Source organism: Peromyscus maniculatus, chromosome 1 (assembly GCF_049852395.1).
Source record: "Peromyscus maniculatus bairdii isolate BWxNUB_F1_BW_parent chromosome 1, HU_Pman_BW_mat_3.1, whole genome shotgun sequence".
NCBI lineage: Eukaryota > Metazoa > Chordata > Mammalia > Rodentia > Cricetidae > Peromyscus > Peromyscus maniculatus.
In genome coordinates, this window is record NC_134852.1 from 38,796,726 (window position 1) to 38,807,871 (window position 11,146).

The following is an 11,146-nucleotide window of genomic DNA, read 5'->3' on the forward strand; positions in this document are numbered from 1 at the left end:
GTATGGAGTCACTTTAAACACCAACACCAGGTCTATCTCAATTTCCATCCCTACTATTCCAAGTAATTGAACATGTTATTGCTTTGCACATGAATATAGATAGCAGCTTTTTTCTGGAATATCTATATAACCTGATATTGCTGTCCAATAACAGAGCAATGGATAAGGAATATGTGATGTCTACACACAACAGAACCATTTCAGCTAAAGTGACGAGTGTAGTCAAGGTGATTGCAGGAGAGTTCTTATAACTCTGGATAATCATTTTATACCATATGTATCCAGTCCAAGACAAATATGTCTCGATGCTGTCTCGCTATATGGATGGGAGATTAAACACACTTACATGTTCCATTCCTGACACTGAAGGCAATGCTGTTGAGCATAAAACAATGCCTAAGATTTTAGTGAGAGTTAAGGAATGGGTAGGCCTTGGTCACAAAGTTACTGGGCTCAGTGTACAATATATAGTTTTAAAAAATCATGTTCAGTGAATAGTACAATGACAAATAATGATATTGAGGATTCAATACAGGTACAGCATTGTTTGAATTGCTTTAATATCAAAAGTGCTTCCTGAGTTTCTTTAATAAGGATTATTTTACAAGACCCTTAGTTTGAATACATAAAGTTTAAAATAATAATACCAAGATTAGAAGATATCCATCCAAATGTGTTTCTACTGCTCCTAGGGGATAAGATGAACACAGTAGTCTGATGGCAGTGGTCAAAGCTGTCACTAAGCCACACACACAGAATGATTAAAAACCAGAGGCCTCCCTAAGCCATTGCTTTCCATCATTCTGCTGTACTCAAAATTGTCCCTGTGAGGATCATTGCATTCAGGTAGTAGGATCTTTTCATGCTAGGCTTGTTAATATTTTCTAGGTGAGTTAGACTGGACTTAGCCCTTGTTAGAATGAACAAAGTTGGACATACAGCGTAGTTGGGAGTTAAATATTGTGAAGAAAGTTGCACCATGAGTCTCTATGGAGAGGGTGAATAAAATTTCTGAGATTCCCCACTCCTTAGAAGTAGAAAAGCAGTCATAACTTTAATACAAAAGGAGAAAATACTCAAGATAGCATGAGCACACCTCATATGAGGTCAGTGCTTCAAGGGCATTGTAACAAGTAGAGCCTACAACTGAAACAAGACAGATTGTCGGGAAAAAATGAATCTGAGTTAGGTTGCATTTGTAAAAACATGTGGCTTAGTCTCTTTGGAGTTTAGGTATGTACCAAAAATGTACCCTGGAGTACACATGGACTCTTCATCAAGTCATGCACTGAAACATGGTTGTCCACGGGTACAGAAAAAAAAAAGTTTATTCCACCTTTCTGGTTGGAGAATTCCTTTATTCCCAGCACACTTGAGACAGTGGCCTAGGAGTGTGCAGATGTGGAGGCTGTAGGGGAGGCAGAGGCTGAGATGGACGTTGTTGCAGAGGGGGAAGCAGGCAGATCTTTTTGAGTTCAGTGATTGCCTGTTCCATGTAGTCAGTTCTAGGAGATGCTGGGTATGGAGTGGGTCCCAATTCAAGAAACTAAAAGTGAGTTAATAAATAAATGAATTCTGCTTGCTATATGTAATCCTGGATAAAGACAATGGCAATTGTCCCAGAGGCTAAAGTGTGACCAACTCTGTCACTATTAGAGCACAGAGTGGCACAAAGAGTTCAAGGTTCAGGAGATGCCAGTTTTCCTCTCACCCTTCTTCCACAGTGGTGACAGACCTTCACAGACCCCAGCATGTGCTCTCTGAGGTGGTTTTGAGGCTTGTCAAAGCCATCAGGGTTGAGCTCAGGTGAATTGATCTTCTTGTTGTTGAGGACAGCGGGCTTGTCTTCTGTCTTGACTCTGTGACTTCGTAGCATCAGCTCCCTCAGCTTTCTTGGAGTTGATTTCTCTAGTACTCTTGGTGTTGTCTTCTTTGATTCCTAGGTCTGCTGGGCCTGCAGAGTGTGGCTTTCTGAGCTTTGCCCTCTATATATTGGGTGATGTCAATATCACCTTCTCTAGCCACAGCACTGTTCCCAGGCTCTGTCCCTCCACCAGGTCCTGATACTAGATTCTGGCCAGAGAATCTCCATCAATCAGATGAGGGCTTTTCTCTTCCTTCCTCTTCACCTGTTTTAAGGGTGTGAATCGCTCCTGATGACGATGGAGTCTCTGCATTGGTTGGCTGTGAGAAACTGGAATTGGTTCAGTTCAGAGAGTGGGTTGAGCATTTGGGGAGGTGAAATTCTGCCACCAGTGTAGTCATGTCTGCAAAGTCCATGCTGGAGACCAACACACTGTGCATGTCCCAGGCTCATCCTGACCAAGACTGCTGCTTCCCAATGTGGCATTGTCAGAAGCAAGCTTCTCCCTAGGCTCCCAGCATCAGTGAACTGCAAGGGATGCTGCAGTCAGGGTGTGTTAAAGAGAGTAGAGATGGGTCTTGGTGGTCTTTTGTGCACTCATAGGCATCCAGAAGTACTGACAGATTTCCTGCCATCTCATGCAGGTTGTCATTCTCTGTTTGTTCCAGGCATGGAGCTTGTGGCAATGCCAGGAATTCTGAAGGTTGCGGTTGAGGGTAGTTAATGACTTGTGCCCATTAACAGGTGGTGTCCTCATCTGGTGATCCAGGGCATAGGAGTAGCAGAGTTCCATTCTGCAGCTGATGGAGTCTCTGGCTTGAGGTGCGATTCCCAGGGAAGTCTCCGTTTGCACCACTGAAAAAGAGTCAAGGAAGAAGTCAGTACCTGGTAAGTGGGATGTGCACCTTTCAGTGCACCTCTGCACTTAGGCACCTACAACAGCTGGATGACATTCTTCGGATCTCTGCCATGGCTACAGATATTCAGATATTCAGATTTTTAGTAGATAAGAAAAATTCACCTTGGCTTCCACATGACCTCTTCATCCAGTCATGCTGGGAAACCTGGATATGCACATAGATAGAAAGAAACTTTAATCTATTTGTTTGTGGGATTGTTCTTTTCGTCTCAACACTCTTGAGTTATGGCCAGGGCCAGGGCCAGGGCCAGGGCCAGGGCCAGGGTAATTGCAGAGGTAGAGCCATAGGCAGAGGCAGAGATAGTGTTAGAGGTAGAGGCAGGCTGATGTTTGTGAATTCAAGGCTAGCCTGATCAACATAGTTAGTTCCTGAACATGCAGGGTTATGGAGAGAGAACCTGTCTCAAGAAACTAAAAGCAAAGTTAGAAATCAATTGGTTATATTTCCTATGTGTCACCCTCTCAAAGAAGTGCCAAATGTCTCAGAGGCAATAGTGTGCATATCCCTGATAATATTGGAGCACAGAGTCTGCCAAAGTGTTGAATGTTCACAGACAGGCCAGAATGGAGCAACACATGGGCCAATCAAGAAATCCTGGCTGTAGTTGACAGATGGTCTCTCAGGGAAGTAAAGCATTTGATCCCAGAAAAAAAGAAACAGTTATTTGAGAGATGGTCCTAGAGAAGAGGAGGACATCTTTGCTGTTGCTACCCCAGTAAGAAGATTATTATGAGATTATTTAGAATTAGATAAAATACGTATATCATCAGAAAGAAGGCAACCCGGGTAGTACAGTGCAAAGAGAAAGACAGTCCTCCCTGATTTCTTCAAAGAGAGTGAGGACATATAATGGTTCAGATTGAGGAGGAATCAGGGAAATGCATAGAGAAATCCTAGATGCCATCCAAGGCCAACTAGAAAAGAAATGACAGCCACCCCTGAGAGACTTCAAAAAAAGGAATGCTATGGAATGCTGGAGAGGATGGAAAGATTTCCAGCCTGATTGGATGTCCTTGTGGAGGATCCTCCAAAAGCCAAAACCTGGCCCACCGCATGGTTCATATATGCCTTTCCAAAGAAAGAACTCAATATATTAGTGAGGTACTTGCCCTTCAGGGCTGACTGTAGCACCGTTTCAAGAATATTAGGGAACCAAGCATGGTGTCCAACAGCATGGCCATGGGTGAAGAAAGTGGGATGTTCGTTGAACGTGAAGTGTTTTCAGCCATAGAGAAAATGAAGCTAATTTGTTTGCAGTATGTGGATTCAACACAGGCTCATGAGATGGCTCAGTATATAAGAACACTTGCTTTTCTTACAGTATCCGCAGGCTTACTTCAGAACACCTCCTGGACGCTTTCAATCTCTCTTAATTCCAGACCTCAGAGGTCTGATGGCCTCTTCTGGCCTCTGTGGGCACTCCACACATGTGTTACACAGGAATTCAGGTGGAGGACATAGAAAGACACAAACACAAAATTAAGCATTAATGGGTGATTTCAAAGATGGATACAACTGAAGACAAAGAGTAATCAAATGATGCCCAAGTCAGGAAATTGGTCAACCTTGTCTATTTTCTCTTTATGGTGGATGCTTGATAGTGTGCACATATACTCTTGTATTTCATTTCATGAAATTTCAGGAGGAGCTCTGTCCCAGACTAGTAAATATTAAAGGGCTGGTGTGAGTGTTTCAAAATGGGAGGAAGTGTGGTAAGAACAGGAGTGTGTTTACTATCACAGAATACATTATAGGAAACACACCAAGATCAAAGAATTTTATTTTACCTAAAAGTAAAAGTCAAGGAGTATTATTGTATTACCACTACAGAGTTTGGCTAATTACTTTTACCTTACATAATACTACCATGGATTTATAACATATGATGTATTTATATAACATATATTACTACTTTGACGACATAAATGAATAACAGCTAAGGTACGAAGAAACCATCAAAACCCTCTATATATACTTACTCATGGATAAAATATAACAGACTTTAGTTTCTCCAGTCACCTTTAGTGTCTTCAGATATTTACAAGTAATGAAACTATGTTTGACCAATTATGTGTAAATCCTGGGATGTACATATTATTCACCTTAACTCAATGCGTACCTACATATCTACACTTATGTTCAAGGCTTTATATCCAATGTATGCATGTATATATGTCTCCTTATCTCACCTTCTCTATCTTGAAGAATACTGTGTTCCAAATGCTAGGCCAGCCCTTACATGACATAGCCAAAATATCTGGAAATATCCATATCCTTCTGCCTCTGAAGGAAGAGCTGTGGTTTTCCCAGAGAGTTGTACTTGGCGGCATTCTCTCTCTCCTGTTGAGCCCGCCTCTTCATGGTCTCCCTCTCTGGCCTCTGCTCTTCTGTGATGGGCTGTGAGATGACTGGCCCTGGAATGTGGACATTCCTCCATGGAATTGGTTGGTGGCTGAAGTCTTGCAGTAGATGTTGGATTTGAGGTTTGGGAGGTGATGGGGCCTTGTTCTTGTCAGCAGAGGCAAGCTGCCTCTGTAGTGAAGGGTGAGATGATGCCCTGTAGGATACTGGCCTAGAGACAGCTGTCTGAGGCCCAGTGCAAGACTGGATGGGGTTGGTTATGTTATCTCGTGTGGCACTGGTAGCAATTGGCAGAACTGGCTTGTCAGAGGCCATCAAAGAAGTGCTGGCAGGAGCTGGTTTAGATGGCTTGAGTGTGGTAGAGTGAGCTGAGATAGAATGAGGTCTCACAGGGTACAGTGCAGGGGCCCTGTGTGAAGCCAGGGAGAGAGGCTTTGTAGAAATAGGTCTTGCTTGTGGCATGTCCAGGGCTGGAAAAGCTAGAGGTACTAACTTGACCTTGCCAGGTGGGGGCAGCTTATACTGGGATGGAGATGGACGACCATCCCTGTAATCATTTCTCTCTGTTCTCTGAGCATTGCTTGGGGTTTTACCAGGGCCTCGGCCATTACATGGCACATCCAGAAGTGATGTGGTGGCTGGGCCTGTCCTGGGATCTTTGTTGCTTCTGAAGTTTGGCCGAGCCCGGGAGGAAGAGATGCCAGTTTTCTTCTCACTCTTCTTCCCCAGTGGATGAAAGACTTGCACGGATTCTAGCATGTGCATGCCAAGGTGAGTTCGAGGCTTTTTAAAGCTGTTGTGGCTGAGCTCAGGTGGATTCCTCTTCCTCTTGTTCTTTGGCATGGTGGTGTTTTCTTCTGCCTTGACTCTGTTCCTTGACTGCTTGAGCTCCTCTGTTTTCTTGCAGTTGTTTTCTCTGGATCTCTTGGTCTTGTCTTGCCCCGGAGCCCTTGCTCTGCTGGGCATGCTGGGTGTGGCATTCTGGGCTTTGTCCTCCAAGTTCTTAGGCATGTTGTCAATAGCCCCTTCACTGGACCCAGCACTGCCCACAGCCTCTTCTTCCTCCAGGTCCTGGAGCTGGATTCTGGCCTGAGGAGACACATCTAGCATCTCAGAGGCTTTCTGGCCATCCTTTCTCACTTGGTCCACAGGTACACTGATGGTGCTGGAGCTTTCTTGGACCTGATCCCTGCTGATGTCTTTGGATTGGGTTGCTGTGGGATCTTGGAATGGGTTCCTATCAGTGATTGAGTTGAAGAATCGGGGAAGGTGAATATCTGCCACAAGTGTAGTCATGTCTGCAAAGTCCATGCTGGAGCCCATCACACTCTGCAGCACCCCTGGCTCATCCTGACTAAGGCTGCTGCTTCCCAAGGTGGCATTGTCAGGAGAAAGCTTCTGTTTTAGGCTCCCTGAATCAGTGTAGTTCAGGGCCTGCTGCATGTTGGCATGTGCTAAAGGGAGAAGTGATGGGTCTTGGTTTTCTTTTATGCCCTCATAGGCATCCAGAGGAGTTGATAGATCATGTGTCATCAAATCCAAGTTGTTATTCTCTGTTTGTTCCAAGATTGGAGCAGGAGTCAAGGGCAGGAATTCTGAAGGACTGTCTATGGGGGCAGTTAATGACCAGTCCCCATGGACAGGTCTTGACTTCTGAACATCCTGCATGCTGGCATTGCAGAGGTCTAGACTCTGCAGCAGACAGAGTGTCTGGCCTGCAGCTGTCAATCCCAGGGTTGTCTCCATTTTCGCCACTGAAAAAGAGTCAAGGAAGAAGTCAGTGCCTGGTAAGTGAGGTGCTCCCCACTTTTTAGTGCTCCTCAGTACTCAGACCCCTACAGCAGTGGGGAAGTCATTCCTGTGAGCTCTGCTTGAGTAGCACAGGCGGCACCTGTGTTGGGAGACTTGTGACCACTCTCTTATTTCTAGTAACCATGTGATATCATCATTTCTCAGATGTTTGTGTTTTCCTCGGTGTTTGTGTGTCATGTGCATGCATAGTGATCATGGGGAGGTGACAGAATTCCCTGGGGTTGTGGTCCTCCCTTTCCTTTCCTTTTGTCTTTGAAAGAGTGACCCTCATTTCTGTGGAAGTTTGCTATCAGGCAGGTTGTCTGGTCCATAATTTTCAAGAACTTGCTCGTGTCTTGCAACTCTTGGCATTACTCAAATTCCCCCTGTTGCCTGAGTTTCTAAATGGGTTCGGGTATCCAAACCCAGTTTCTCACTCCTGCAAGGCAATCTTTTCAACAACTCTGGATTTCTTCCAGCTCCACATTTCACAGTCTTATTATTAATGATTTGAATATTGGTTTAAGAAGGTGAAATCTTTAGCTTGGGTTATCTTTGTAGTTTAGAACATATTCTAGTGATCATGTACAGCCTTGGCTCTCCTCTGAATAACCATAGCAAAAGAAAATTGGAGAGAGAGGGGGAATGAGAAGGGGAAGAGAGAGAGAGAGAGAGAGAGAGAGAGAGAGAGAGAGAGAGAGAGAGAGAGAGAGAGAGAGAGGAGAGAGAGAGAATTAGAGAGAAGCTTTGCCCAATTTAGCACTTGTACTCTGGTACACCAGGTATACTGGACTCTCAATACACTTATGGTTGAAAGAGAACAGCAGTGCCAGCACTTGGAATCACCAAGTAATACTTCTTCTAGGACAGATTTGGAATTGCAATGCTCTAGAATCAGAATTCAAGTGAGAGAAAATAAACAGAAAGGTCTTGGTGTCCTCTACAGCTCTGAGGAATAGATTAGGAAGGAGGCTATTGCTGTGAATGGTGCATGGGACTGATTAGCTAGGTCAGTGATGTGTGTGTCTGTTCTGGTGTCCTTGGACATGTCTTAATGGAGGATGGATACCACTCATTGCCCTGCTTGTCAGTCATTATAGAGACTGAAGATGGGGATGGTGAGCCAGGGCAAGGATGAGCTCTCAGGACTCCCATTTTTCCTCCCTGAGGACATCCACTTCTGAAAGTTTGAGCTGTGTCTGCTTTGAGTGCTGATCTCAGTCCTCCCTCCTGGCTCTACTCACCTTGAAGAATGGTGTCTGGCTTGTCTTGAGCAGGTGTGGCATAGTATGTGGCAGATGTGGAGAAGGGTGTTTGGACATTTGTTGACTGAATCTCCTTTGGCATCATCACCATCTCTGGTTGCAGGGCAGAGGCCTGACCCCCAGAGTAGGACACAGAGCCACAGGCCTGCAGGCACTGCCCGAGTTCTCCAGGCATCAGAGGGCCCAGGCTGTTGAATTCATTGTAATAGACCTGGCTTTCCTCCAGGTAGGAAGGTGCTAGGCTGTATCGTTGATTTGGTACCTGTGGTGGTGTGGCCTGAAAAAAGCTGGCAGAAAGTGTTGGATAGGAGAGAAATAAGGCATTGGGATCTAAAATATCATCGCCCTGGGCTGTCCCGGAGAAGGAGGAGAATGTGGTATTCTGATCAATGACAGTTACAGTTAAGTCCTGAAGTGCAGCTCCCCTCTGGTCAGTGTTTCCCATGGGACCACACTGGAGAACACCTGGATAGGAGAGTGGTGAGGCAGAAATCTGGCCCTGGTCAGTCAGCACAGTCACCATGGTTGTGCCAACTGGTAGGTAGGGGTAGGCACTGTCCATGAGCTGCTGGCAACAAGTGTTGGAGTCTGATGGCAACAGCCATGCTGCACTCACAGCTGGGGTGGAGACCCTGGAGAAGTTGCACACACTTCCTGCTAAGGTCATGGCATTCCTCAGCCCAGGCACAGAGGGCTGCAGGGCACATTCTTTTCCAAAGAAAGGTGCACTTTGGAAATTTTCTGTAGGAAGCAAGAGGAAAATGGGAACAGGGTGAGATGGAATCTGTGTGTCTTCCCTTGAAGATCTTTGTTATCTCCCATTTGTACAGTCTGGGAGATTCTGAGACCCATTTTCCCTCACATATCCCACACAAATGGTTCAGAATGATTCTTGGTAAAGGATAGGATGGCACCCATTTAGTGAGCTGCCTGTTCTTTCTGTGCTGGCATGGACTTCCTAGTTGATCCACGTTGACTCTTGCTCTAACCTAGACAACAGCCTTCTTTGCCCTGCTTTGTCTTGTTCTGATTCCTGCTGTGGCACTGCCTCACACCTGTGTCCCAGAACAGAAGTGTTTAAAGTAGGAGAACCTTAGGCAGCTTCTCATGCCTGTGACTTTGTTCTGTTCTGTGCAGACCTTCCTCAATGTAGACACAGAGAGAGTCTCTACCTAGATCTGTCTGGCCTTGAAATCACACAGACTGGCCTGTCTCTGCATCAGAGTGCTGGCATTGTAGGTTCTTTCCATGTCCACCAGGCTTGGTTCTACTCTGAGTTTTCTTAATGAAATGATGGATCAGGACTTTCATAGATAAGAACTGTATGTAGCTAAGAATCCCTTGTCTTCTAGCTCCTTCTGTTCCCCACTACTTTTTATGTAAGTCACTACTTGTTATTTTTTAATATAAATTCAGCACACATCCAATATGACTACATGAATACAACCTGCTGATAATATTTCATGTTGAGTGCCTATGTTTCAAGTGACAGTTTGGGATTTCTAATGTAGCATGGGGTTCATCTCTGAATAAGATTGTTTCTTAATTAAAAGTTGGTTACATGGATTCTTCAATGAACACTTCCACAGTAATTGTTAATTTCTAGTAACTCTCCTAGTTGGGAATCCTTGTGAGAATCTGTGCACACACTGGTGTGTCAGTTCTTGTCCAGAGAACAGCTGACTGTGGAGTAGCCAGCTCATGTTGATAACATCCAAACCTACCAAAAGATGAAGAGAATGCTGTGGAAGATGGGCTGGATAGAGGGTAAGAGCCAGGGACTATAGCCGGGCGGTGGTGGCGCACGCCTTTAATCCCAGCACTCGGGAGGCAGAGCCAGGCGGATCTCTGTGAGTTCGAGGCCAGCCTGGGCTACCAAGTGAGCTCCAGGAAAGGCGCAAAGCTACACAGAGAAACCCTGTCTCGAAAAACCAAAAAAAAAAAAAAAAAAAAACAAGAGCCAGGGACTAGAGCTGGACATTGTTTTCTATATGTGACAGGAAACCTTTACCTAGACTAATCTCAACAGTGTGGCTGCCTAATAATGGGTTGGGATATGAAAATGTCTTGTGCCTTTTTATTTACTCTGTGGTTATCTGTAACATTAGTTCCAAACTACCTTTGTGTACATCAAGGGTCATATCTGCAGTTTGTCTTCTTTTAGGTCCATATTTTCCTGCCTCAGTAAGAACCAAATCTAAATGTGACATTCAATTCCAGATATCTCTATCAGCATCAACAGTATACCCATTACACAAAAATTTAAAAGTTTAGTAAAAAATAAGGGAAAAGTGATCCCTTATTTTTTTAATGTTTTAAAATTTCTTTCCTTACCTGCCATCGTTGGGGGGATAGTATCAGCAACCCACAGTACAATGGAGCCAGAGAAATGTTTGTCCTTGTCTGATTAGCTGACCAGAGTGGCAAGTGTGTCCGGTATCAGACAGCACTTACTGGTCACTGGTCACAGGTGACCTGTGATGATCCAAATTTGTTTACAGGCATCACCCTGGCAACCCCAAGAACCTACCAGGGCTGGTAGGTTGGGTTGAAGGGCGAATGATGTCATAAACGGGGCAGCAGCCAATGGGAAGTTCGGATTCTGAGCTAACAGTTGGGATTGGTTGGAGAGGATGCCAGGAGACTAACAGTAGCCATGCAGGCTGAGGTGTGTGCTAGTGAGAGGAGGCAATCCTGGCATGGAAGTTTCCCTCTCAGGAGGTTTAGTTCAGGATAATGGCAGAGCTTCTTATAACATTCATCGATGAAGCTGTGTCTGTTGTTCCTATGAGGTGTCACCTTCCAGGAGTGAGCATACACTGTACATCCAGTCAGTCCCCTTGGGCAGGAAGGAGAGGTTGGCATGGGAGGAGGGACCTCAGTTGAGAAACTGTATCTGTTGATCTGGTTTATGAGCCATCATCATCAGCCCATGACCCAAGGAA

General features: G+C 45.0%; 1 protein-coding gene across 2 annotated transcripts; it reads right to left on the minus strand.

The window, feature by feature from the left end:
- Window positions 1-541: 541 nt before the first annotated feature.
- LOC121826779 (uncharacterized protein C2orf78 homolog) lies at window positions 542-10,721 on the minus strand. 2 transcript variants are annotated; one of them, XM_076576873.1, is made up of 5 exons: window positions 10,536-10,721; window positions 8,181-8,942; window positions 4,121-6,899; window positions 2,886-2,928; window positions 542-2,719 (listed from the first exon to the last, which is right to left on the minus strand). In XM_076576873.1, the coding sequence occupies exons 1-3, from the start codon at window positions 10,540-10,542 to the stop codon at window positions 5,020-5,022; spliced, it is 2,649 nt and encodes an 882-aa protein (XP_076432988.1). In that variant the 5' UTR covers window positions 10,543-10,721; the 3' UTR covers window positions 542-2,719; window positions 2,886-2,928; window positions 4,121-5,019. The 2 variants fall into 2 exon arrangements, with proteins under 2 accessions (XP_076432988.1, XP_076432986.1); XM_076576871.1 differs by lacking the exon at window positions 2,886-2,928 and having other exon boundaries at window positions 10,536-10,715.
- Window positions 10,722-11,146: the final 425 nt, after the last annotated feature.

Bases quoted from the DNA above. Each gene is read 5' to 3' on its own strand.
- LOC121826779 (XM_076576873.1), bottom strand. The intron at 6,900-8,180 runs GTGAGTAGAGCC...ACTCTTTTTCAG, and splicing joins GCCAGACACCATTCTTCAAG to TGGCGAAAATGGAGACAACC.